This window comes from Harpia harpyja, unplaced genomic scaffold (assembly GCF_026419915.1).
Source record: "Harpia harpyja isolate bHarHar1 unplaced genomic scaffold, bHarHar1 primary haplotype scaffold_39, whole genome shotgun sequence".
Taxonomy (NCBI): domain Eukaryota; kingdom Metazoa; phylum Chordata; class Aves; order Accipitriformes; family Accipitridae; genus Harpia; species Harpia harpyja.
This window is the reverse complement of record NW_026293320.1, coordinates 233,575-261,171: the sequence shown is the minus strand read 5'-3', so window position 1 is coordinate 261,171 and position 27,597 is coordinate 233,575. Positions and strand designations below refer to the sequence as shown.

Sequence of the window (27,597 nt, the reverse complement as noted above, 5' to 3'; positions counted from 1 at the left end):
CCGACAAGTGTGGGGTAGACCTTGCCTCCCTGATGGCAATGGCGGGGTAGGTCTGGCCTTTCTGCCTGCGCTGGGAGGGTAGACCTGGTCTACCTGTGGGAAGGGTGGTGTAGACCTGGCCTCTCTTCCCACATGGACTGGGTAGACCTGGCCACCCTGCCAGCGCCAGTGGGGTGGACCTGGCTTCCCTACCGATAAGGACGGGGTAGATCTGGCCTCTTTCCTGTCGCTGGTGGGGTAGACCTTGCCTCCCTACCCGCGCAGGTGGGGTAGACCTGACCTCCCTGCTGGCAATGCCGGGTTAGACCTGGTCTCCATGCCGGCCCCAGTGGGGTATACCTGGCCTCCCTACCACCGAGGGCGGGTAGACATGGCCTCCCTGCCGCCACAGGTGGGGTAAAACTGGCCTCCTTCTGGTGCCACTGGAGTAGACCTGGACTGCCCTGCCAGCAAGAGCGGGGTAGACCTGGCCTGCCCTGCCAGCAAGAGAGGGGTAGACTTGGCCTCCCTACTGGCAAGGGCTGTGTAGAACCGGCCTCCCTACCTTCGCGAGCTGAGTAGACCTGGCCTCCCTACCCGTGCATGCGGGGTAGACCTGGCCGCCTTGCCGGCAAAGGCGGGGTAGACCTAGCCTCCCTACCCTCGCGGGCGGGTCACGCATGGCCTCCCTACCCACATGGGCTGGGTAGACCTGACCTCCCTAACCGCGCAGGTGGGGTAGACCTGGCCTCCCTGTTGGTAAGGGCAGGGTCGACCTGGCCTCCCTGCTGGCAATGGCAGGTAGAACTCACATCCCTCTCAGCAAGGGCAGGGTAGATCTGGTCTCTCTGCCCGCGCTCGGAGGGTAGACCTGGCCTCTCTGCCGGCGTCAGTGGGCCAGACCCGCCCTCCCTACTTGATGCTCTTGGCTCGCCCTGCTATCCCTACTTGATTCTCCGGGTTAGGCCTGGCATCCGTTCCTTGACCCTGCACAATAGTACCGTTACCCCTACTGGTACTCCAGAGTAATATGGGTACCCCTACTGGTACTCCAGGGTACACCTCCTGTCCCTATGGACGTGCAGGGGTTAACCCGCTGTCCCTACCTAACCCTCTGTGGCAGGCCTGGCGTCCCTACCTGATGCTCTGGGGTAGGCCTGGATCCCTACCTGATCCTGCGCAGTCGTACCGGTACCCCTACTGGTACTCCGGGGTACACCTGCTGTCCCTACAGGCTCGCGGGGGAAGATCCAACCTCCCCACCTGAACCTCTGGGGTTGGACTGTTATCCCTACCTGATGCTCCGGGGTAGGCCTGGCGTCCCTAACCATTCCAGGGTAGACCTGACCTCCCTACTTGCAAGGGCGGGGTTGACCTGGTCTCTGTACCGATGTGGGCTGGGTAGACCTGGCCTCCCTACCTTGACGTGCAGAAACAGACTCCACAATCAGTGAGACTGTAAAGTAGGTATGTTCATTCAGCACTGGGCAGCACGGGGGGTAGTCCCACCAAAGTCGTGCACGCCCGACTCGGCAGTTCGTCTCAAGTTTATACAGTCAAGTGTTACATATTCACAATACACCTATACATATGCATGACCTATCCCCGCTTCATATTAAAATTCGCTCCGAGAGGTCATTTCCATAGTCTCCTCTCAACTGCGCTTGCGCACTGCCTCTTTATGGTGGTCATCTGGTGGTCGCAGAGATGAAGATAGATGACTCCGTCACCCCTAGTAACCTCTTTTCTTGCACAGGCTCAGTGGTTTCTTGGTATTCACCCAAGCCGCAAGACCGGTCTTAGCTGGCTCTTGGGGCCTGCTCCTGCTTCTTATCAGGAACTGTCTCTACCTCATTGGCTAGTTCTTGGGGCCAGCTCTTCTTATCAAAGACTGTCTCTGGCTCAGCTAATTTCAACAATGTAAGCGCTAAACATCATCTCTCATCCCCCTTTATTATGTCTATTGAGATTCTTTTGACTCGCCTTGTCTCACAGTCATCCTCGAGGTAGCAAAGTGAAAGCGCAGGGCAGCTGGGAACAAGACAAATGGACACCGCAGCTCTCTTGACCGTGCTGAGCCACAGAGCACTGAGCCCTTTTGCCTGTTTTGTCTTAAGACTCCACACTTTCAGTCACAAAAATGAGGATTTCTACCCCTAAAAACAGTACTCACCAGCTGTGATGCTGGAAATTAAAAAAAAAACAAAACAAAAACAGAGAAAAAATTATCATAAAGACATGCTAAGCCTCTCTTCTGCAGCTCACATTCTTGCAAGTCCCAAGTGCAAATATTGAACTTTTCCATTAAAGTTGGTTTACATCTGACGTTGGTTGCTGTCATAATCCAGCAGGGCAGAGCTGACTCCTTGGCAGTGTACAGGCAGAGGTCCTGCTCCTCAAAGCACACTCAGCCAGCACAAAGCAAAGAAAGGAAATGCGCTGGAATTCATGTGGGGGTGGATTTCTAGGAAGAAGGGCGTGGCTTTGCTCAGAGAAGTCTGTTGTAATTTTCCCCTGTCTTTTCCTTCTTAGGACAGCGCCCCCATTTCAAGAACCAGCAAATGTCCAATGGCAGCTCCATGAGCGAGTTCTTCTTGGCATTTGCAGATACACGGGAGATGCAGCTCTTGCACTTCTGGCTCTTCCTGGGCATCTACCTGGCTGCCCTCCTGGCCAACGGCCTCATCATCACTGCCGTAACCTGTGACCACCGCCTCCACACCCCCATGTACTTCTTCCTCCTCAACCTCGCCCTCCTCGACCTGGGCTCCATCTCCACCACTGTCCCCAAATCCATGGCCAACTCGCTCTGGGACACCAGGGCCATCTCCTACCAAGGATGTGCTTCTCAGGTTTTTTTCTTTTTTATTCTGATGTCAGCAGAGTTTTATCTTCTGACTGTCATGGCCTATGACCACTACGTTGCCATCTGCAAACCCCTGCACTACGGGACCCTCCTGGGCAGCAGAGCTTGTGTCCACATGGCAGCAGCTGCCTGGGGCTGTGGGTTTCTCAACGCTGTGCTGCACACGGCCAACACATTTTCACTACGATTCTGCAATGGCAATGCTGTGGACCAGTTCTTCTGTGAAGTTCCCCAGATCCTCAAGCTCTCCTGTTCTGATGCCTACCTCAGGGAGGCTGGGCTTATTGTGGTTAGTGTCTGTGTGGCATTTGGGTGTTTTGTTATCATTGTGCTGTCTTACGTGCACATCTTCAGGGCCATGCTGAGGATGCCCTCTGAGCAGGGGCGGCACAAAGCCTTTTCCATGTGCCTCCTTCACCTGGCCGTGGTCTTCCTGTTTATCAGTACGGGCATGTTTACCTACCTGAAGCCCCTCTCCATCTCCTCCCCACGCCAGGACCTATGCTGGCAGTTCTGTATTCGGTGGTGCCTCCAGCAGTGAACCCTCTCATCTACAGCATGAGGAACCAGAAGCTCAAGGATGCAGTTCAGAAACTGATGACCAGAAGTTTTTTTAGTAGCAATATACTGCCCATCTGCTTCTACATATCACTCATAACGTAATTCATTACAGGCCCAACCTATCATTTATATGTTTTGTAGTTGTTGATGTTAGTGTTGATTTATTTTTTTTATTTTGTTTTTTTCAATTCTGATAATGTTGTCCATGCTTGCATTGTACAGATGAGTTGTAAGCGTGCAAATCACAGGCGTGTGTGGAGACGAACCTGAGTGAGCACAAATGCCATCAGCTATTCCTGGGGATGCCATGAATGTCAGTGTCCTGAAGTCACTTCGCTTTGAGAGTAACGTCCCCTGGGAAACCAACAGAATGCAGCGCTGGGATGTGCTTCCTTGACCTGAGGTCCCCGTGTCCATTCCTCATGCCTTGGGGCATCTCCGATGAGTGCAGAGCAGGGCAATACACCGCAGGGCTGAGGCACCTGCCAGCCTCTGGGAGTGTCAAGAGGAGGCCAGAGAGACACTATGACTGCTGCAATGCACCGCCTGTGCGTGTGCAAGTGTAGGACCCGTGTCTCTGAACACCCTGTGTGTATGAAGAGTGCATGAGGACAGCTCAGCTGTGGACACCTCACAGAGCCCTGACATTTCTGTCTGTGACTATGGAGTGATTGCTGGAGGTGACTTACTGATATGTGTCCCCCCCTTAAGGGAAGGTAAACCTCCAGGGTGGAATGCGGTGGATATGCAAGAGATCTGTTCCATAATAATTCCCTCAGCAACATAACCTGCAAGCTTAGATGTTAGCAACACCAGGGGAGCTTGGTATGCTGACTCTAAGAGAAACAACACGGAGGGTGGAGCAGAGTGGAGACACCACGGCCAGGCTCTGTGATATCACCGCAGGGATAGGGAACTGGAACTACTGGAACAAGAATGGAAGGTCCCTGCATTGAATCCACTGAAGCAAGGAGGTGAAACAATGGGGGTTCTGTCAACGCTATGGCCTTACTTCTGATTTATATCATAAGTGCCCAGTTCTGGAGTAGTGACATGCTAAACCATGTCCTCTGGGTGAACTTTGCTTATATAATATCATTATACTACCAAAACACACCTCCATCCCAAAACTTACCCACCTCCAAGGTGCAAGCACCCCCCCCACGGAGCATGTGCTCTGAATTTTTTCTAGCATATACCTTTAAAAGCAAAGCAAGAGAACTTTATACCAATCAAAGTAAAGATGTGTATGACTAGAGTCACTCAAGCTCCACCTACAAGAAAAATTGTACAAAAAGACCCCCAAAGAGGAAGACCGTTAGGGAAGATACCATCATAGACAAGTCAGGAGGACATTGCTGACTTCTGCGACCAGTCGACTGGTCCCATAGGAAGTCCATAGCCCACAGGTTTCCATAGGGAAGCCTAGTGGGTGAGATTTGAACACTCGGCTGTACCAAGTGCTTCCCCAGGAAACTTAAAAATCTCTATATAGAGAGTTGCTTTATTTTTTGATTTTGTGCACTGTATTCAACATTTGCACGTGCTTTGCAGACAGCGTATTTATCACCGGCAATCCGCAACAACCTGTACTGTCACTTTAATAAACTGCGCTGCTCATTAATCTAGTCATGATAATTCCTTAATGCAACCAAACTCCCTAAGTCTGGTAATTCTTGTGCGTTGAACGTGGCTAAGCTGAGAGTGCAGTGTGCTATAAGTACATCGGTCATCGTGATAGTTACGCGACTGGACTTATAGTGCTGAATCGGACATTACTCAGAAACTAAACCTAGCCACCCCCAGTGCCTCTGACATCTGAGGCTAAGCTGGAACGCAAGGGGGTTTATTATCTGCCAAATTCCTTTACCCTTTACCGCAACAGTGACTCCAGGAACAACTCCCACTATCACAGTGAGATTCGTCCAACTCATCTTGGAAAGGCTCATTGCCAGTTCCTCTGTCTGCTACGATACCTATCCTTGGCTTTCTGGCCTGTGCCTTCAAATACACAGCATGGCAGAAGCATGCCTGTGGAGCATCTCACCTGTGTAGTCAGAAGGGGTTCCGCAAGCATCAGCGACATTGCCCTCTAGAAGGCGGCATTTCTCCCCTTTCAGAAGGCACAGAGCACATCTAGGGACTCTTAATACACTCAGAAGCACACCCCTCCATGTTTCACCTCTCTGAACTTCCTTCACCATTTCTTTCAGCAATGACCAAAGAAAAAAAAGGTTCTTCCTCATAGGTGTCCTATTAGGAGAGAGTGGACAAGAAGGACCTTAGCCTCCCACAGAGTCGCAGAAGAGCGGAATGCACCTCATTCAAAAGAGAGCAGCAGCAGTATGTTGTATTGAGGTAAAATAATAATTTGACAGAGTTCAGTAAGTTCAATGGAATTTAACAAAGTTTTAACACTGGTTTAACAAGGTTCAGTAAGTTTGATGGCAAGGTTCACCTTACCATTTATATATATATATATATAGAACATTTATAAAGCTATAGAAATCAAATTAATATAGCCACAAAAGCATAGGTATGAAATGGATATAACCTTCTTTAATAAGATCTAATGAAGTGAAGAATTATAAGTGTGAATAGAAACAAAAGGAAAAGGCCGGGCTGGGGTCGCCCACTTCACCAGGCTGCAGAATGAGCCCTGACTGGTCTGGTGTGTGTGTGGGGACACTTCAAGAGGGTGGAAGGGTGCCTGGAAGGTGGTGGGGCATGGACAAGCTGGAACATGCCCAAAGACTATGGCCCCTTTCTAGGACGCCTCCAAGGGGCCCCCATAACAAATCCTGTCACGTGCAAAGAAGGGCACAGAAGGCAGGCTCCCACATCCCAGCCCAGCCCTGCAGGGTGGCCATGCAGGGTTACTGGGGCAGAGTCTGGGCTTTGCACGGTGCAGCAAGACACAGGCCTTGTGAGCTGTGAGAATAGAAAACCAGGACCAAATGCCAACCTCAGAAGAACATGTGCATGGGGACAAAGAGGAAAAGACCTGAAGGGAATCCCCAGGAAGAACCACATGAATGAGAAAGAACAGCCAATGGGCCTGTGAACTGCAAATTTCATTTTGAGGTATCGCACTCAGAAGATGAGTGGTGGTGGTGGTGAGCTCCCTTTCCCCATGGTTGTAGGGGATCTCAGAGCTACCTGTAAGACTCTTGCAGGGTACGGTCTGGTGCTACATGTTTTGCCTTGTCCTTAGGTTGATGACCTGACTGGATGTTTCAAAAAACTCCAGATGACTGAGGGAGGGGAGAAATCAGGAGTGGGCTGGGACATGTCCAGGTCCACCTGAGCCACACCAGCCAAACCCAGTACACTCTGTGTATATCATGTCAAAGGATGGGGAAGGGGGTGATGGTGGTTGACAGAAGTGCATTGAATACTGCAGGAACTGAGCAGGATGCAAATGGTGTGGAAGAAGGGGTGGAGATTGTCCTGGGTCTGGCTGGGATGGAGATCATTGTATGGTGCCATGTGTTGTGCTGATGGCTAAACCAGCATTGATAACGCACTGATGTTGTAGCTGTTGCTGATCAGTGCTGGCATAATGCCACGGCCTTCTCTGTTTCTCATTCTGACCCCCCAGCGAGGAGGCTGGGGCTGGGCAAGAGGCTAGGAGGGGACAAAGTCAGGACAGCTGACCCCAACTGACCAAAGAGCTATTCCATGCCATATGGTGTCTTGTTGAGAAATAAAACTGGGAGGAGACTTTCTCCAAAGTAGCCATTGCTGAGAGACTGGCTGGGCCTCAGTCTGCTGCTGTGAATGATTGCTTCTCCATCCCTTGTTTCCTTTCCTTTTTTCCCCTCCAATTCCTAAACTATGTTTCTCATCAGCCATGAGTTTTGCTCTCGCTTTTGCCCTCCCAGTTTTCTCCCCCATCCTGCTGTGGGGGAGTGAGTGAGTAACTGGGTGGGGGTTTAGCTGCCGGCTGGGGTCACTGCACCACATGAGCACATAGCAAACAGGTTAGTATGAGCTTGTGAGGTCACTGCTGCCTGAGTAACTGATAGGCCAAGAGTAGGCTCATGGCTTGTATAGGTGCTTGTGAGGTCCCTGGAGACCAAATACCTCAACAACCAGTAGATGGCAAATAGGGGGATTTGTGCTTGGGAGGTCACTCTCGACTAGAGTAGCTGACAGGGCCGGAGCAGGAACGTGGGTGAGAGGAAATGGCCTCAACTTGTGGCAAGGGAGATTTAGGTTAGATATTAGGAAAAATTTCTTTCCTGAGAGGGTTTTCAGACATTGGAATAGTCTGCCCAGGGAAGTGGTTGAGTTGCCATCCCTGGAGGTACTCAAAAAGCGCGTAGACGGGGTACTCCATAACATGGTTTAGTGGGCATGGATGATGGTTGGACTCGATGATCTTGAAGGTCTTTTCCAACCTAACTTATATTATGATTCTATGTGGTTTGTGCAGGTGGCTGTGAGGTCACTGACTCCCGAGTAGCTGATAGGCCAGGTGAAGGCCAAAAGCTTGTGTAGGGTGTTGGGAGATCATAGTGCCTGAATACTTCATAGGCCAGGAGAAGGCCCATGGTTTGTACAGGTTCTTATAAGGTCACTCATGCCTGAGTAGCTAGTAGGCCAGGAGAAGGCTTATAGATTGTGTAGATGCTTGTGAGGCTACTGGTGCCTGAGTAGATGATAGGCCAGGAGCTGGCACATGGCTGGTGAATGTCTTTGTGATGTCAGCAGTGCCTGAATACCTGATAAGCCAGGAAGAGGTACGTGGCAGTTGTAGATGCTATGACATCACCTGTGACTGAGTGGCGGATAGACCAGGAGCAGGCACATGGCTTGTGTATGAGCTTGGGATTTCACTGGTGCCGGAGTAGCTTTTAGGCAAAGAGTAGGCATATGGCTTGTGTGGGTGCTTCTGATGTCATCGAAGTAATATTTAGGCCTCACCCAAATGTGGCTTTTTGGAAGAATCATTGTCAGTGGAAGCTCATACACAGTGGTGCACACACACACACGTGTGACAGTGCAACTCGTGAGCACACAGCGATGGCTGTGGGAGGGTGTGAGGTCACATCCTCAATGGCACCCTGTGGACGTGGGGCTCGGTGCAGAGCGGCCGTATACATCACAGGGGCATCACGAGGGATGGGATCCGCCCGGCCCCGTGTCTGCGAGGCCGAAGGAGCAGCCCCTGCAGCCCTGGCTGGAGCAGTCGGGGTAAGGGTGGCTCGGGGGCACCGCAGGGATGTGCCTGGGCACGGCGCCAGGAGGAAACCACAGACTTCCTCCGGAGCGCTGCGAGGTCACGTGGGCTGTGGTTTGTGCACCTGCAGGCTGCAGGTCCCGAGCCACCCGCGGGGAATAACGGCCCCTCGGTAACATGCCAAGAGTCAGGGATATGTCTGAGCCTCTGGGCTGCATGTCTGCTGCTGGGCAGGGACATGTCCCAGCTCTGTCTCCAGCTTCTGCGGGGGACCCACCATGGGGTTCTCTGGGGAGGGATGAACGAGCTGGCACTCGTAGAATGGAGCTGTTCCTCTGGCCAAGATCCTTTCCCAGCTGCTGCTCCCAGCAGAGCGGAGTCTGAAGCAGGGGCAGGGGTTGTTTCCTTCCCTTCCTGACACAGCCCCCACTGCAGTCTCAGCCCTGTGATTCCCATGGCACAGGGGTGGCTGGAGACTCGCACCTGAGGCTCTTGGATGTGCCAGGAATACAAGATGCTCAGTGCTCCCGGTCCACACAGCACGGTTCAGGGGGTGAAAAACCTTCCCCCCCCACACAACTGGCCCTGTCTTGTGATGCCCCCCCACCACAGTGACGTGACACCTGTAACGGAGCCATCTCTCATATATGGTCATGAATGGCGCTGGAGAAGTTCATTGGAGGGCTGGGCTGTGTCGGAGGGGAGATGGCTCCCGATAATGTCTAAAAAGGTGCTGCTGCTTCGATTGGCTCCTCCTGTAGCTGGGTCGGCATCTGCAGAGATATATAACCCTCCCATCGCTGTTGTCCCCGTGAGTCCCCGGGAGCCGTGACAGGGAGTGGGGTGGAGCAGGGCTGTGCCAGCAGGGCAGGACTCTCAGGATGGGGAGAGAGGGACTGGTGTTCCCTCAGGTGCTGTGGCTTCTCCTCTGGGTGCAGATGTGCAGGGGTAAGTGCCGGTTCCCTCATCCTACTTCCTGGGGCCAGTGGGATCATGGGGATCCCTCTGGGGACGCGGTTCCTTTCCAGGCTCCCCTGAGACAAGGGTCAGAAGGTGTTCAAGCCCATGGACCTTCTGCCTTTCCCTGGGCCTGTCTGTGTTTATGGCAGCCCCTGCCTGGCTGCATTTATAGACACCCCATCCTGGGTTACCCTTTTGGGACCCCTTGTTCCCCAGTGCTGTACCCTTGAGGCTGGCGGTGTCCCAGCTGGTGATGGCAGCACTCAGCGATCCCCAGGGCACAGCCAATCTCTAGGGTGCCCTGGAGGGTTTGTGTGCTGCTCGCTGCCCCCAGGCTCCAGGGGAGCCCCGACCCCAGGAAGGCAGTTTGTGCCCCACAGAGAGAAGGGGACGGGGCTGTCTGCACCCACAGGTGGCAGAGAAGTTTCCTTCCTAGGGGCCCTGGCCAAGCACGGGGGCTGGGCTGATATCAAGGGCGAGGAGGGGACATGCGTTGGGGTTATCCTTGGGGTTGTCTCGGTGCTCCCTGAGGACATGGAAAGCTCGGGGTGTGGTGTGGGTTTGGGTGGTGCCAGGGCAGGTGGTGGGCAGGGGAAGCTGTGGGCCTGGGGGCACAGGGCTGTGCAGGGTGTGCTGGGCTGGGGAGGAGATGGTGCCCTGGGCAGGGCCCGGGGGCACAGTGTGGAGGTGGGCATGGGGCTGTTGGAGTGGAAGGAGGTGCCAAGGGCTGTGAGATGGTGAATGGCCCAGCAGGGCTGGCATTGGGCACTCCCAGCCTGCACAGCCCGTGGGGAGAGGAGGAGCTCCCACTGCGGCCCGGGGACAGCATGGAAGCGGGAGGGCTCCCATGCCGGTGCCTGTGACTCCGCGTGGGAAGGGGGGCTCCCAGACCTGCAGTCCGGGGCTCGGTGCTCTTCTGACTCATCCCATGTTGGTGTTTGAAGGAGCTGCGGAGGTGAGGCTGGAGGGTGGCAGCTGGCGCTGTGCTGGAAGAGTGGAGGTGAAACAACAGGGCCAGTGGGGGACCGTGTGTAGTTTTTACGAGTGGGACATGAATGACACTGCAGTGGTTTGTAAGCAGCTGGGCTGTGGATCTGCTCTTGAAGCTCATGGGGAAGCACGCTTTGGGCCAGGATCTGGCCCCATTTGGATGTCTGCTGTAGAGTGTGATGGCACCGAGTCTGCCCTGTCTGACTGCACAAACACAGAATGGATTCGAGAGTACTGTGATCACGGTTGGGATGCTGGAGTGACGTGTTCAGGTAAGGGGCCAGCCCATTCCCTACCTTTGTGGCCAGGATGGGGGAAGGGACCTGGCTGCACCCTCAGGGAACAACGGAAGGGTACTGGAGCAGGTCCCGGTGTGGCCAGGCACACTGCCGAGCTGTGACTGTCATTGCTGGTTTCCCTGAGGAAAGCCCCGGGAGAACTCGCCACTGCCTGGCCTGGGACATGGCTCAGCCCACCCTCCATCGGAGCCTCCGGCTGGGAGATGAATGCCGCGCCCTGCTCCGCAGTCTCCTTTGGTTCCCATCTTTCTCCTCCCATTCAGCCAGGACCTGTCTGGCAGCACCGAGGACCAGGTCTCACCATGGCAGAGGCAGTGAGAGCAGCTCACATGGCCGCCCACAGTCCTGAGGAAGGGCCCAACATGGCCAGGGACTTTTGGGTTGTGTCCCCTGGCAGACATGAGTCCCCCAAAGCAGAGGGGCTGCTTAGAGGGGAGGAGCACTCGCTTGGGCAGAAGAACAGGGTGGCCCGTGGCCACTTCATTCCTCTTCCAGGCTCACCCCATGAGAGGCAGCCCACAGGGAAACAACCCTGTGCAGGCAGTGCTGACCTGCTGCCCAGCCTCTCCTGCCTACCCCAGCCCCTGGCTGCCCTGGGGATTTGCCAGCACTTTCTGGTTCTCCTTGGTGCCCGTCCTTGCACTGGGAGCTTGTGTCAGCCCAGGGCTGCTCCTTTGCCCGCTCTCCTGCCCTCTACCCAGCTGTTGGCCGGGGATGTGCACACCTGGCAGCGTATTCTGGCCCTGGCTGAGGACCCCCTCCTCATTCAGGCGCTGGAGCCAGGGGCTGGAGAAGACAGCGACAGCAGGTACACCTGCACCGCATCTGTACCCTGTCCCCTCTAATAGCAGTGCCCCAATGGCCCGAGAACCAGCTGGGAACGGGGTGCATTTCCAGTGGCTCCAAGGGGTTCCTGAGCCTGGCTCAGAGCTTGGTGGGGCAGAGCAGGCTGCAGCAGCCAAGAGTGCCTCGGCCCGCCTCCTTGGGCTCAAGTGCTCTGGGTGCTGCAGTGCCTGGGGCCAGTGCCAGGCAGCCCAGGGTCTGCAGGATGGCACCAGTTTGTACGAGCGGTTCCTGCGGCTGGGGGTTTGGGAGGGGAGGCAGCCCCCGAGAGCCGTGCTAATGCCTGAGGAGCAGCAGGAGGGCTCTGGTGTGTTTGTGCCATCGGCACCCAGTGGGAACTGCTGGGATGGTTGTGGGGCTCTTTGCCTGCAGCCACCTTAGAGATTAGGTGGCCTGTGGTCAGGTAACTAACTGCCAGAGGGCTCTGGGAACTCACGGGGGTCTTCTGTTGCTACAGGATTTGTCCAGCTGGTTGGAGACAACAGCCCCTGCTCAGGACGAGTGGAGATCCGTGATGGGGACCAGTGGAAAACCATCTGTGACTCAGACTTTGGTCCCAAAGCTGCCACCGTGGTCTGCAGGGAGCTGCAGTGCGGCACAGCCCTGTCTGTCGCTGGGGCAGCTCACTTTGGAGAAGGGGATGGTCCCATCTGGGACAGAGAGCTGCAGTGTGTGGGGAATGAATCCCTTCTTGCTTCCTGCCCCAGGGGATCCCCAAGGGGCGAGCCCTGCTCCCACGCAAAGGATGTCGGTGTCACCTGCACACGTAAGGACTCAGGGTGGGGGGTTCAACGCCAGGGGTGTGCTGAGGACGGGAGAGCAGGGCAAGGGCTGTGCTGGAGGGGAGGACAGAAGGGGTGATCATAAAATTATGGAGTGGTTTGGGTTTGAAGGGACCTTTAAAGGTCATCTAGTCCAGCCGCCCCTGGAATGAGCAGGGACATCTTCACCTAGATCAGGTTGCTCAGAGCCCCATTAGACCTGACCTTGAATGTTTGTCTGCAGCCCTAAAATTGTGCAGAAGGAGGAAAAAGGAAAGGCGTCCATTTGGCCTCTCCTCTACCTCCCGAGGGAGCAAAAGCACAAGTCTGTCCTTTCTCACCCTTCTCTGTTCCCAGAGTTCACAGGGTTCAGGCTGGTGAACGGCAGCACGGAGTGTGAGGGGAGGGTGGAGGTCCAGGTGCTGGGGACCTGGGGCACCCTCTGTGCCTCCCACTGGGATCTCTTGGACGCCCACGTTCTCTGTCGTCACCTTGACTGCGGGTTTGCCAAGTCCATTCCCAGGCCAGGTCATTTTGGGAGAGCCACCCACCCCTTCTGGAGAGACTCATTTCACTGTGACGGGACTGAAGGCCACCTGGGGCAGTGCCCAGTGACTGCTCTGGGGGCCTTGTGCTCCCACGAGAGCGATGCTGCTGTCATTTGCTCAGGTGAGCGCTGCTCAGGGAAAATGCTGCGTTAACTCCATTTGCCCCTTGGGTGTGACGTGGCCACCCAAAGCAGGGGACCCCATGGCAGCATGAGTGTGAATTTCTCCCTGGAGAAACCCTGGCTTCACCAGCAGTGGTCTGGAGAGCTTTGTCTGCTCAGACTTGCTGCTCTGATGTGGGAGAGCTGAGTGCTGAATTGGGAGAGGTGTCTCTGGCTCCTGGGGCAGCAGCTCATGCCCCGGGGCCACTGCCAGGCCTGGGCTCCTCTGCTCTTGTGCTGCAGGACAGGGCTGTGGGGCTCTGCTCCATCCCTCTGGCTGCAGACAGCCCTGTCCTAGCCCCACAGAGTCCTTCTCAGAGCCCAATCCCACACCCGCAGGGGCTGCTCGGGTACCCCTGGCAGCAGCAGCAGCAGCAGACCTGGGATATGAGCTGCAGAGCAGGGTTGGGCCCTTGCTTCTAGTCGGCGCAAGTCCCAGACTTGTCCTGTTTGATCGGAAAGGCCCCCCTCGCTCTGCTCCCTGCCAGGGACACAGGCTCCCTGTCCATGATCCCCAGGCATGCAGAGGGGCAGAGATGCCATGCCCTGTGTCTCAACGGTGTCGGTGTCAGCGCTGAGGTTTGGCAAGGCTTTTCCTGGCGCTGCCTGTCCCTGGGTAACTCCACTGGTTGCTTCTCCCTCCTGTGGGAGCTGCCCCACCTGCCTAGGCAGGGACGTGTTGAAGTGGCTCTACTCCAGCAAAAGCAAAGACAGTGTCTTGCTCAAAAGGCTCAGGGACTGGGAAACAAATGCTGTGGAAACCTGCTCCTGAAGCTCACTGCAGAGGGCTGGGGCCGGGCGGGTGAGCTTCAGGACACCGTGAGGGTCCCAGAGCTTTGAGAGGCACTGCAGGTTTCTGGGTTCTCTGGTGCTGCTGAGGGTTGGGGCATGGCTGCTCTCCCCAGGCCCAGCTGACTCCATGTCCCTGCGGCTGGTGGGTGGAGGGAGCCGGTGTGACGGGCGAGTGGAGATCCTCCAGCGTGGGACGTGGGGCAGAGTCCTGGATGACCAGTGGGACATGCAGGAGGTCAGCGTGGTGTGCCGGCAGCTAGGGTGCGGAGAGGCAGAGAAAGCCTACAACCCCCCAAAGCCCCAGAGAGGGTCGGGTCCCGTGGGGCTACGAGGGGCCCGGTGCGCAGGGCACGAGGCCAACCTGACCCTCTGCAACACCTCCCTGCCCGAGAGTTCAGCGGCGGCAGGGACTGCAGAGGACGTGGGAGTCGTTTGCTGGGGTGAGTGACACTGCAGAGGCCCCCCAGGCTCTGGGCTGGGTGGGCACCGGCCCCTGACAGCAGCTGGGGTTTCTTCCCACTGCAGGGAGCTGGCAGGTCCGGCTGGTGAATGGGCCCGGGCGCTGTGCTGGGAGAGTGGAGGTCTACTACCAGGGCAGCTGGGGAACCATCTGCGATGACGGCTGGGACCTGTTGGATGCCACCGTCATTTGCCACCAGCTGGGCTGTGGCGGGGCAGTGCAGGCGGTTGGCTCCGCTCAGTTCGGGGAAGGCTCTGGTCAGATCTGGCTGGATGGCGTGAACTGCTCCGGGGCCGAAGATTCTCTCTGGGACTGCCCAGCAGGGTCGTGGGGGCAGCACGACTGCGGGCACAAAGAGGACGCAGGAGTCGTCTGCTCAGGTCTGTGCCGGGAGCTGTGGTGGGAGCCCATTGCCCGGGGAGACCGAGACGAGGGGAGAGCTGGGAATGGCCGGGGCTGTCCTTGGCTGCCTCTGAGCCCCTGCCCAAGCCCATCCCGCAGACACCCACGCATGCATCCCCTCAGTCCCACTGGGGAGCTCGGCTGTCCCCAAGGGTAAGCAGAGAGGGCAGGGTTTTCTGTCTGTCGGGGACTTCTCTCTGCTAATGGGTGCAAGGGGGACTTGCTGGCCATGCCTTTGCCTGGCTGAGGGTCTGGGGCTGTTAGGGGCATCCCTGCTCCCACAGCCCCAGACCAGCCTGTTCCCCTTTGGGGCCCTTCCTCCCAGAGTTCGTGGCCCTGAGGCTGGAGAACAGCAGCAACTGCTCTGGGCGCCTGCAGGTTTTCTATAATGGGACGTGGGGCAGCGTTTGCTCCAACTCCATGACTCCCAAAACGGTGTTGCTGGCATGCAAGGAGCTGGGCTGCGGGGATGAAGGGTCCCTAGAAACACAACGGCCCTACGGCAGGACGTCTGGCCCCACCTGGCTAGATCACGTGCAGTGTGGGGAGAGAAACAGCTCCTTCTGGCAGTGTCCTTCGGCTCCCTGGGATCCTCAGTCATGCGATGACCTGCAAGATGAGACCCACATCACCTGCAATGGTAATTCTGAGCTACCTGGGCACCAAGCTACCAGAGCTACTCCTCAACTCCTGCTCCTTCCTAGGCAGGGTCAAATGTAGAGACAGCCCGTAGGAACTTTTTCTTTATGTGCCAGACTCTGCTGCTGCTGGTAGCAAAATTGGGATTTCAGGTCTCAGAGCCCCACACCTTCACCAGCAGTTGCCAGCTGGGCTCACAGTAGCGCCCAGGGGAGGCAGAGGTGTCTCCAGGCAAGGTCTCAGAAGAGACCAGCCACGGCTCCGAGGACTGTCCCCTCCATGGACATCCTCCTGCTGCTCTGTGAAGCAGGGTCCCTTTTGGGGCTGAGCAGTCCGGGTCCCCCACATTGCCATGCATGTCCCCCAAATGACCGGGGTTCAGCTGCTGCCATGAGTGAGGTGGCACGAGCAGAGCTCAGCCCTGCTCTCTGCTGCATGACCCCCCCCTTCAGCAGCCCCTTCACGGCAGCATTGCCTTCTGCAGGGAGACGGCCAGAAACGCCCCCATCCCTGGGGACTGCGTGCCCAGACTCCACAAGCTGCACAGGTAGCTGCTCCTCCGCATTCCCCTCTCACCCGGCCGGGCTCTGCCTGCTGTCCCAGTGCTGTGGGAGATCTTTGCCTTCTCCAGACAGGGAGAAGATTCGTGTCGTGGGAGGTGAGGACGGGTGCTCGGGCAGAGTGGAAGTGTGGCACCGTGGCTCTTGGGGGACGGTGTGCGACGACTCCTGGGACATGCGGGATGCCGAGGTGGCATGCCGGCAGCTGGGCTGTGGCCCCGCGGTGTCTGCCCTGCATGAGGCTGCGTTTGGGATGGGGACGGGCCCCATCTGGCTGGAGCAGGTGGAGTGCCGTGGGACAGAGCCGTCTCTGCAGGACTGCTGGGCCCGGCCTGGGGACAGCGGTGCCTGCCGGCACAAGGAGGACGCTGCCGTGAACTGCTCAGGTGAGCGGCAGGTCTGGGACCCCTTGCTGGGGTATTGGCAAGGAGCTGGGGAAGATGTTTTCCCCACTGGGTCCCATCACAGCCCCAGAGCTCCCGAGAGCCAGGCCATCCCTGCAGAGCATGGGAGCCTGGTGTCAAGTGGGCAGCAGCCTCTGTGGGGCTGGATGTTGTCCAGCTTCTGCCCGCAGGGCCCTGCAGCCCCCAGGGGCATCTCCCGGGCTGCCTGCATCATCCTGCCCAATACCCAGAGCAGGGCCCTGGGCTCTGTCCCAGCCACCCTGACCAGCCCCACAGGAGGGGCGATTTGGGTGCGATGTGTCAGTCATAGATGTGCACGCACACACACACACACATACACACACACACACAGAGTGTTTCAGAGAGGATGCTTCCTGGTACCCTCACACCCACCCTCTCAGCCCAGCTCTCCTTCTCCTCTGCAGCTGCACCCAGGACAGCAGCACCAACCCCCCGAGCAGGTAACCTGTCCTCCCCACCAGCACTGGGTCTTCATGGGGCCAGGCTGTGACCCACAGCCAGAGGGAAGGGGCTCCTCGCTGGGGTGTGAAACTCCCCCAAAAGAAGTACCGGGGCAGTGGTGTGGGGTTTGGGGAGGGCTGTCATTTACCCAGTGGGGTGGGAGCTTCCCCATCACTCACACCCTGGGGTCCCTCACCACCTTTTCAGTGGGGGTCAGGACCAGCGTGTCCTGGCCCCACACCTCCTCCAGGCCTGGAGCTGCCCGTTCTGTGTTCCTGCCCGTGCAGATCCCACGCGGGGCCATCCAACCAGCAGCGGGAGAGTCTCATTGCCCGTCATCATCTGCATCGTCCTGGGGGCCCTTCTCTGCCTGCTCCTGGCCCTCCTGGCTGGGCAACTGCGAAGCGCCAGGGCTGGGCGTAGAGGTGGGTCCTTCCCCTGCGGCACCGGGGGAAGATGCCTCCCGGCAAGGCCAGGGATGTTGTGAGGTGCCAGTGAGTGGCGCAGGTAGAGCCGGGAGGACAAGGGAGTGCTCTGCCTTCATTCCCATGCACCGCCTCATTGACTGCCTGACCGTGGGCCACCAGCAGCAAGGGGTAGAGTCCAGACACGGGGGGAGTTAGGGATGGGGCAAGGACAGAACTGGCAGAGCTGGGCTGGGGCAGATGGGAGTAGGGAGGAGACAGATGAGGGCGTCATGCTGGAAGCACTGGGGGCAGCTCTGGCGGGGGTTCTGGGGCAGGGGAGATGCCCGGAGGAGTGTGGGACAGCAGGGGCAAGGCCCATGGTTTCAAGCCCCCAGGCTGTTCCTCTGTCCAACCCTGACCTTCTCCAGGCAGGGCAGGGGCCGTTGCTACGGATCCATGGGCAGAGAGGGGGAGAGGAAAGGTGGGAGCTGCTCCAAGCTCAGCACCAGGGACCTGACCCATGGGCCAGAGGGGCACAAGGGCTGTCTCTGAGGGGACAGTGTGAGGGTGTCACTGCTCCAGACCATCTCCATGAGGACGTTGCCCTCACTGAGGAGGTGGTAGCGGCAACCAGACGGTGCAGCGGGGCTGTGCTGCGGCAATAGCCTTTTGCTGGCCCAGGGGACCAAAGCTGGGGGGGCAGAGCGGGATCCTGTCCCCTCTCTGCCTGTCCCTGGGCCAGCCCTGCCACTGTCCGCAGGTTCCAGGAGAGCTTGGGAGCCCTTCCCTGAGGCCGTGTATGAGGAGATCGGTTACAGCCCAGCGTGGGAGAAGCAGGCGAGGTTCAGTCGCTCAGGTGGGTGTGGGTCCCTCCCAGGGGGCACATCTGCCAGGCTCTCTCCCCTCGCCCCCCCACTCAGGGCTTACCCCCTGCAGTCCCATGGCCAATGGTCCCTGCAGCACTGGGGCTGTGGGGTCTGTGGGGAGAGCAGCCAGGTCCTGGGCCCAAGAGAGGAGCTTCCTCCCCACCAGTTCCTCCCATCCAAGTGGGGGACAGCCCCTCTCTGCCTGCCCCCGCACCCTGGGTGACACCTGAGGGCTGAGGGAAGGTGCTGTCCTGGGGTAGCTCTGGGAGTCCCTTTGAGATGGGGTTTGTCCCAGGGCGGCAGGGTGAGTCCTGAGCCCTCCTCCTCACTCAGCCCTGGCTCTGTGGGTCCCCTGTCCCCAGAAGCACTGACCACAGTCTGGGTCAGCAGAGTGCACTCCCATGGCACCTGCTGCACCTCTCTCCAGGCTCCTATTCAGAGGGGTTCTGGACCAATCTGCAGCCCTACCCTGGGGACAGCGAGGAGGAGGATGGTCTGGGGTCAGCACCAGGTAATAGGGTGTGGGAAGGAGTGGATGCCTCCTCCCTGCAGGCATGTGAAGAACAGCGGTGTCACTCAGTGTCACTGTTGAAGTTGGGGAGGACACGAGGGTCTCCTGTGGTGCTGCCAACACCCCCGTCTGAGCCTCGTGTCCCTGCATATCCTCCCATCCTCTGCTCTGCATGTGTATCTTCTCATTGTCACCAGCTCCCCTCTCCTTGCAGGCATCCCTGTGCTGCCTGGAGGTGACCCAGTGGACGGCTATGATGATGCCAGGGAGGTTTCTGACCCTGCGGAGGATCCTGTGTCTGGGCAGGAAGACTGGGAGATGCCCAGGGCACCAGAGGAGGGAGCAGGGCGCAGGGATGCAGCTGGAGGTGAGGGGGAAAGATAGCGCTGCCAGTTCCTGGGGTGCCATCCCCAGTGCCGGATGAATTGGTGCTGTCCTGAGAGAGAGCCAACCTCCTGGGGTGAAGGAACGTGTCCCGGGAGTTTTTCTTGGGGGTTTGCGGGTGGGAGAGGGAGCGGAACATCTCAGGACTGGTGAGGAGAAGGGAGGAAGGTGATGTAGAGGCCAGGAGGGGCACCCCATGGGGCAAATGGGCAATGGCCTGCCTTGCTGCTTGCAGGGGCAAACCTGCACTCCCAGAGAAGTGCTGGGGCCCCTGGAGCTGAGGCAGATGCCTGGTCCCTGTCCCCAGAGAGCACAGGCTATGATGATGCTGAAGAGGGGTCTCAGGGACATCCCCCTGAGGACACAACGGCTGTGACACCGGAGCTCAGTGCACAACAGTCCCTGATGCCAGGGCAAGCAGAGCCCGTCCCTGCCGTGGGGCTGGGTGCAGCCAGGAGGAAGGAGAGGTCTGTGCAGCTGGGAGAGCCGTGAGCACCAGGGAACCGTCTCCCTTTTCCCACGGGCAGCAGAAGCAGCTGGGCATTTCCTCTATTTTTAAGGACCCTGTTTTTACGCTGTTCTTATTAAAAGCCTTTGGGGCTTTGAGCCAGAGCTGGTGCTTGCCTGCCCAGGTGTCGGGGTGTCTCCCTGAGGCTGACTGGGGGGGAAGAGCACAAAGACATGGCGGTGGGGAAGGGACACATCTCAGGGACAGCAGTCTTGGGGTCAGGCTGTGGGGCTGCAAAAGCCCATGGTCCCTGGGGAATATTCCTGCTTACAGTTCCAATCCGCCAGCCACAGGTTCCATCAAAATGGTCCTTTGCAAGTTCCTTTGATGCACCCCAGCAAGAGCACCCATCTCCTTATCCCGGCATTCCCTGGTCGTTCTTTCCCCTAGGCCCTGCCTGGGCCACGCTGGTCGAACACGGCCGAGGCCGTGGCAGAGCTGCCCTGTCGGGGCGAGCCCTGGGCTGTAGCCCCACAGAAGTGAGCCCTAAGTTTTTCATCATGCCATGAACACCCTGGCCAGCCCCAGGGTGTATCATGGCCCATGGATCACATCCAACAGTGGTTAGGAGGCAGCTCTGCTCCCCGCTGCCCTGGCAAGGGGTGCTGAGCCACTTGCTGGGGTACACGGGCTGGGATTGCCCCTTTGATGGCTCTGCCAGGACCCCAGTCTCCATGGGCTGCTCCTGCTGCCTTGCGCCCTTGCAGACCCCAGCTGCTCATGAGCAGCTCTTTCTTCTTCTGGGCAGGGACTGATGGCTGTGAGGGGCTGCAGCTGGGCTGGGCAGTGCAGTCTGGTGGGTGAGGAGGTTTGAGTAAGGGAACTGGGGACTACTGAGACACTTGTGCTGTGGGCCCTGGGTCTGGTGCTGGGGGGATGGAGAACACAGAAGTGTATGGGATGCCAGGACATGCAGAAGAGGGTAAATTTGGAGAATAAAAATAACATGGAGTGGTTGAGCTGGGGCTGTTGTGAAGACACGGTGTGAGAGTTGGTGACCTTCCATGCTGGACCGCAGGGGAGCCATTGGTGGCTTTTGAGTCCCAACTTGTGCCCTTGCAGCAGGCATGAACTGATGCAGAGCGATGTTCATGTGGGGCCCCAGAGGGATCCCGCTGTGCTCTGTATCTCCCTGCTGATGCCCAGAGAGGAGCACATAGGTGTTTCGTCAATCATTGCAGCGGGGCCAAGAAACTCTGCTTGAGACTAAATAACATTGGTGCCCAGGCACTACAGTGGCTGATCCTCAGCACAGCTTTCTCAGCCGTCCTGGGCACATCAGAGGTCTCTCTGTGACAGACCTCTGGAGGGAGGATGCTGCCATTGAGGCCTCAGCTCCAGGGAGTGCCTCTCCCTGGGACTGGGGGGATGGTGGCCTCAGGTCTGGGAACTGAGGAGCAGGTGGAGGAGGTGTATGAGGATGGGAGCAGTCTGTGCACCATCGAGAATGACAAGCAGGAGAGAGAGGGGGTCTTTGCAGAGACCCCGCAGAGGAAAGATCCCAATCCGTGTGGAGCAGGGAAGGAGGGACAGCTGGAGAGCAACCCAGAGGAGCACTGAATGGAGAGTCCTGCCCAGGGGGAGGCTGGGGACTGTTGGTGCTGGAGGAAGGCTCCTTCTTAGCCACAGATCTGCAGCTACAAGGCAGGGACAGTGCTCTGACAAGGGGTGAAGGAGCAAGCAGGGCTGGGGCAGGCTGGAAGGCAGCAGACGGGCTATGCAAAAATGAAAGGGAGCAAATCATCGCTGAAGCCCGGGGTTGAACCAGGGACCTTTAGATCTTCAGTCTAACGCTCTCCCAGCTGAGCTACTTCAGCCCTGCCCCAGCAGCCCTTGTCCGTGCCAGGCCACAGGCTGACACGCAGGAGGAGAGCTCCTCAGGGAGGTTCCCAAGGAAAAGCTGTGCCCAGCCCTGGGCAGAGGGGACCCGGCCCCTCCCTGTCTCCAAGGCCAGCTGGGCTCCAGGTTTGGTGGAGGCCAGCTTACACTGGTGTGTGTCAAGATGTGTGTGGGCCTTGTACAAACGTGACAGTGGCAAAGATACGTGGGCAGACCAGGCATGTGCAGTTGCAAAGGTGGAGGGTGGAAGAAGTGTGGGGCTGGTGGAGATAAGGAAGACCTTATCTCCTTCCCCATGGAAGGCCTCTCCCCACCCTTTTCTCCCTTGCTCAACTTCCCTCCTTAGCTCACAACTCTTCTACCTCCTCCCCCCTGAGCAGTGCAGGGGGTGGGGAATGGGGGGTTGTAGTCAGTCCATACCGGTTCCTCTTTGCTGCTCCATCCTTCTAACACTTTTTCCATGCAGTCCCTCCTATGGGCTACAGTCCTTTGACATAAACCTGCTCCAGCATGGGCTCTCCTCAAGCCACCGTTATTTCAGGAATTATCCAACATCTCCAGTGTTGGGTCGTCCACAGGCTGCAGGGATTACTTTCTCCACTGTGGTCTTCTCCATGGGCTGCAGGAGACCATCTGCTCTGGCACCTGGAGCACTCCCTCCTTCTTCACTGATCTTGGTGTTTGCAGGGCTGTTTCTCACACTTTTTCTCCTCGCTCCTCTCCCACTCTAGCAGTTGTGTCCTTTCTTAAATATACCTTCACAGAGGTTCCCCCAGCTTTGCTGATGGGCTCAGGTTTTGGCCAGTGGTGGGTGCATTTTGGAGCCAGCTGGAACCAGATGTGTCTGGCATGGAGGCAGCCCCTCGTCTCTCCTCACAGAGGCCTTCCCTGCACCACCCCCACTACCAAGATGTGGACATGGACACCAATAGACAGTGGAAACCTTTGACTTGCTAAATGACATCCCCTGCTCTTCCCTCAGCAAGAAAAACAGTTTAGTCACTGGGGAGGAAGAAAGAGAACAGAGGGGGTCTTGATGCTGTGCAAACACAGTTCAGCAATAGCTACAACATTGGTGTGTTGTCAACACTCTTTTGGTCACAGATCCCAGACATAGCACCACAGGGACCCACATGAAGAAAATTAACTCCACCCCAGCCAAAACCAGTACAATGTGCCTGGAAATATTTCCAAGATTAGCTACTCCATTACCTTCCCAGGGAGAGAGGTAAGGCTGATTGGCCTGTAGTTCCCTGGGTCCTTCTTGGAGATAGGAGGGACATGTGATTTCTTCCAGTCTTCAGAGGACTGTATTGAGTGCACACCCGAACTGAGGCAAGAGGATTCCCACCACCCGTGGGTTTGTGGCAGGAATTGGAGGGAGCTGTTTCCCTGGGATGGATGCACTCGACTCTTTGGCCAAACTAGTGGTAGTTTGGTTCAGGCTCCAAAAGAGGCAGAGGCCTAGGTATAACAGCACCAGGATCCTTTCTGGTTCCAAGCTATTCTCTGGAAACCCACACAGGCAGAGAGTGACATGGTGAACATTGATGCATATGGGCTTGGAAACTGGAACAGCGAGCATGCATTAAACACATGAATAGCAGGTGTTTCCTCCATGGCTCGTTTGTCAAGGAACAAAGAAAGTTGTGGGTACAAGGAGTCTCATGCATACCTTTTCCATTGCATGTAATTTGACTGCAAGCCAACCACTTTAGGCCATAAATATGACATCCTAAGTGAGTCTTCTTTGAGCTCTCCCTGCTAAGCAGCCAGCTGTATGGCAGTGATCTCCCCTTGAGCTGGGACATCTCTCAAGGTTCTCGAGGCTGAAAGACTTCTTACCATCTGCAGATCTTTGGGAAGTGACCAATATCACATATAACCTTGTATGATAGTGCTCTATACAGCTTTTGTATTGGTACCTTTGATTCTGTGTTGGTAATTTTGAATCATTTTTAGATCCTTTGTGCAGTAAGTGATAGAGTGAACCTTGCCATCAAACGTTGTTAAGTTTCAAGACAACCACTTTTGCTGATACCTCTGGCAGTGGTTCTTTAAGCAGTCTAAATCGCCTGTCTGCGACAAATTGGTGTGCTTGGCAGAATTCTAAATCAGGATCTGCGATAGGAGACCTTAGTGCAGCCTTAGAAATGGGATAGGAAAACATCTCCCAGGAAAAAATCTCCAGGCAAGAGGAATATGATCAGGGGATGAGAGGAAACAAAATGCAGAAATGTTGTGGGAGGGAGCATTCAGAAAATTCTTTATGATCTCCTCCAGTGCAGACCCCTTCCTCTCAGCAAACGTCTTTGGCTCGTCTCCCTCCCAGCAAAGCCTCTGCCCTCAGAGCTGGGGGGTCCAAGGCATGAACCATCTCCTCAGCAGCCAGAACTCCAGCAGAGCCGTGGGTGCAGCTCTCCAGCCACGTGCCCATTTCCCTCTGCAGAGCTCAGGGCTGAGAGCATCTGCCTGGCAATGTTGGTGTCTGGGAGGAGGTCTGAACAGCTGAGTAAGCAGAACTTTCCTGAGTGCCCAGCTGCCTCCCTGCTTGCCTCTCTCAGCCAGACCCTCACTGCATTTTCCCATGTTTCTCCAGTTGTCTGTGTTGTTTGTATTGTTATTTCATCCTTGCTGTCAGGCTCTCTGGGAATGGGTGTTTCAGCTGCAGAGTTACACTCTGACCTTGTGGGTCCTCCTATGCAGGTGTGTCCATGGAAATGAGGTGTCCCAGCTTTCACCTGTGGGGCTGTGGGCAATGCAGTCTGTGGGGCTGGGGAATGAGCTGGTTTTCCCTAGATTACATGTAATCATTAGGACATTGGCTATCTCTTTGGGGTGGCTTTCCAAGCTGTGAGCTGTCCTTAAGCATGAAAATCTTCACATAGCATCTTTTTGTTATCTGAAAGCCCACAAAGAGAAGTGTGGAGATGCTATGACTGAGGAAATGTTGTTGGGTTGATGAAATGAGCCGTGTGTGTCCTTGGCTAGAAACAGGGTGTTGAGACCTTGAGAAAGGGTGAGGCATTTAGTAGTCTGCAGTGGGTCCCTCTCCTTTCAGTAGTGTCTGCTGGCTTTTACTGGTACCATGGGAGTGTGATCACCCTCCATCTGAGAAAACTGCAAGCACAAGGTAGCTGGGAACAAGCCCAACCAATTCCATTCACTTCTCACTAAGCCACAGTGAATCCCATTGCCTCTCATGTCTCACAGCTGGTCACTCTGAGTGCAGTAGAAATGCGTACGATTTCTGATTTCAGAGAACACTCACAGGGAAGTATGGGGGAAGTAGGTAAAAAACCCCAAAGCCCCTAAAACTTCTTTCTGCCACCCACTTTCTTTAACACTGGGAGTGCAGATGCTGACAAACCCTCCTGTCTTAGCTGTGATTTTATCTGATGTATTCTGAATATCAAACCCAGCCCCCCCGCCACATTCCCATATACCCACTGCAGTGGGGCTGGGTCGACTCCTCAAGAGACAATGGGCAGAGGCCCTGCTCCAGCACAAAGAGCCACAGAAAATGAAGCCGAAGACCAAAGGCAGAATGAAAGATTCTCCTAAGGAAGGAAAAAGTGTGAGTGTTTGACAGGGGGAGGGTCTATGAGAAATATCTTTGGTTTTACTCAGAGATGTTTCTGGTAACTTCTCACTGCCTTTTCCTCCTTGGACAGTCTCCCGTGTCCAGAGGACGCATATGCCCAACAGCAGTTCCATGACTGTGTTCCTCCTCCTGGAATTTGCAGACACGCGGGACCTGCAGCTCTTGCACTTCTGGCTCTTCCTGGGCATTTACCTGACTGCCCTCCTGGGAAACGGCCTCATCATCACCACTGTAGCCTGTGACCACCGCCTCCACACCCCCATGTACTTCTTCCTCCTCAACCTCGCCCTCCTCGACCTGGGCACCATCTCCACCACTGTCCCCAAATCCATGGCCAATTCCCTCTGGGACACCAGGGCCATTTCCCACCCAGGATGTGCTGCTCAGGTCTTTCTGTTTACCTTTCTGATGTCAGCAGAATTGTATCTCCTTACCGTGATGGCCTATGACCGCTATGTTGCCATCTGCAAACCCCTGCACTACGGAACCCTCCTGGGCAGCAGAGCTTGTGTCCACATGGCAGCAGCTGCCTGGGGCAGTGGGATTCTCCATGCTGTGCTGCACACTGCCAATACATTTTCACTACCCCTCTGCCAAGGCAATGCTGTGGACCAGTTCTTCTGTGAAGTTCCCCAGATCCTCAAGCTCTCCTGCTCGGATGCCTACCTCAGGGAAGTTGGGGTACTTGTGGTTAGTGCCTGTTTAACGTTTGGATGTTTTGTTTTCATTGTGCTGTCCTATGGGCAGATCTTCAGGGCTGTGCTGAGGATCCCCTCTGAGCAGGGACGGCACAAAGCCTTTTCCACGTGCCTCCCTCACCTGGCTGTGGTCTCCTTGTTTGTAAGCACTGGCCTTTTTGCCTACCTGAAGCCCCCCTCCATCTCCTCCCCATCCCTGGACCTGCTGGTGGCAGTTCTGTACTCAGTGGTGCCTCCAGCTGTGAACCCCCTCATCTACAGCATGAGAAACCATGAGATCAAGGATGCCCTGAGAAAACTAATGACTGGATGCTTTCAGAAGCAATAAAGTTCCTGTTGTTTTCTGCATAGTACTCATATCTCATTACAGGCCCATCCTGTCTTCTGGTGGTTTTTTTAGGGTAATTTTGGGTTTTGAGTGCATTTTTTGATTGCTCTTTTTGCTTTGTTTTACTTATCTGAATTCTTTCCACAAAGAAATGCCTTTATTCCTCCGGTTTCTAATCCAAAGTTTATGCAGCTTTTGTATGCCCTAGGGGCTGTGCAAATGAGGAGCCATACCCTCTGTGTGTTTAAACAAAATAAAGGGCCCTGCAGTGACTTGGTTTTTTTGAGATCCTTCCTGCAACACCTCTGCAGCTGCAGGGAGCAGTGCCTGTGTGCAGAGGGGAAGAAGAAAAGAGTCCCGGCACAGCAGCATTGCCAGGGAGCACCAGCGCTTGGTCTTTCCCGAGCTGCTCTCTTCCCACTTCCATGCTTTCCTTCTGAACCCTTGGGTTGGTGGAACGCCTGAGTGCTCTTCAAGCTTGGTTGCAGTCCTGCTGTGTGGCAGGCCTGTGACCGCAGGCAGGACAGGCAGTGGGCACTTGTGTGACAGAGCTGGCCTCCATTGCAGCATTTCCGTCATACAAGGGGATCTCCTCAGGCCTGTGCCACGGATGCCCCGCACTCCTGGGGCTCAGCCCTCTCCACCCCCGAGGAGCTGCTGTGCCCTTCAGAGGGTCTGGGGCTGTGGGGTGAGTGCCCAGAGCTCTGCCGCACCCTGTGGTGGGCACTGCTGTGGGGCCATGCCAGACTGGGCTGCAGTGGGGAGAGGGCAGGGGAGGTGGAGAAAGGTCAGAGGAGGTGGGAAGAGTTCATGGGGAGCTGGTCTGTGCTGGAAAGTGCCCAGGAGAGAAAAATATCACTGTATAGCTTGCAGTGTGTGACCATGCAGGGGCAGGACTCACATGGGGGTTTTGTCGTTCAGAGCCAGGGCTTGTGGCAAGCATGGAAGACATGAAGGTGTAGGGGAGAGGAGGAGTCTGGTCTGTGCCTTTGGTGGTGTGGACAGACAGGGAAGGTGGCTTAGGGCCTTTGTCACTCCCAGCATCTCTTTTTGGCCATTTGCAGCACTTGGCGGTAACCCCAGTTTTACAGGTGAGTTTTGCTGTGAGGCTATCTCCATCTTCCTCCTGGGCCAAGGGCTGGTTTGGTGGAATGGACAGCCCTGCCCAGCCTCGCTCCTTCCCCAGACCCTGGCAGACCCTGGAGAAGAGCTGTCTGCAAAACCCCATGTAGGACAAGGCCGCGGCAGGGCAGGGGTCGGGTGCTGGGGAAGCTGCAAAAGTAGGAGGGTCATGGGGGAACTGTGACCTGAAGGCCGTCATAGGGATCACAATGGGGGGAACTTTCCCACCCCTGACTCTACCTTCTCCCATGCTGTGCCTGCAGAGTGGGGCTGTAAGACCACGTATGGGCAGTGGGGCTGGGCCAGCATAAGGACAGGCCATTGACATGGGCCATGAAGCAGCTGCCAGGAGGTGTCAGCAAGGACAGGTCCAAAGCAGGAATTTCTGTTGCCTTTGTTGTGGAGGTATGTGTGTAGGAAAAGAAGAGCTCACCTGGAGATGCTGGTGGCAGGGGATT

General features: G+C 56.4%; 1 protein-coding gene, 1 non-coding gene and 2 pseudogenes across 2 annotated transcripts; 3 read left to right on the top strand and 1 right to left on the bottom strand.

Annotated features, from left to right (window-relative positions):
- Positions 1 to 2,540: 2,540 nt before the first annotated feature.
- LOC128138326 (olfactory receptor 14A16-like) lies at positions 2,541 to 3,508 on the top strand (annotated as a pseudogene).
- A 3,267-nt stretch (positions 3,509 to 6,775) lies between these two features.
- On the top strand, positions 6,776 to 20,752 carry LOC128138325 (antigen WC1.1-like). The gene is made up of 15 exons (XM_052779624.1): positions 6,776 to 6,883; positions 11,104 to 11,154; positions 11,542 to 11,648; positions 11,692 to 11,990; positions 12,141 to 12,449; positions 12,802 to 13,113; positions 14,059 to 14,385; positions 14,471 to 14,785; positions 15,133 to 15,447; positions 15,931 to 15,993; positions 16,078 to 16,403; positions 17,123 to 17,297; positions 18,040 to 18,135; positions 18,871 to 18,952; positions 20,611 to 20,752. Exons 1-15 carry the CDS (start codon positions 6,776 to 6,778, stop codon positions 20,750 to 20,752), a joined length of 3,027 nt encoding a protein of 1,008 aa, XP_052635584.1.
- A 540-nt stretch (positions 20,753 to 21,292) lies between these two features.
- On the bottom strand, positions 21,293 to 21,365 carry TRNAF-GAA (transfer RNA phenylalanine (anticodon GAA)). Its single transcript has one exon. It is a non-coding gene; the product is annotated as a tRNA-Phe (tRNA).
- A 3,719-nt stretch (positions 21,366 to 25,084) lies between these two features.
- On the top strand, positions 25,085 to 25,982 carry LOC128138368 (olfactory receptor 14C36-like; annotated as a pseudogene).
- Positions 25,983 to 27,597: the final 1,615 nt, after the last annotated feature.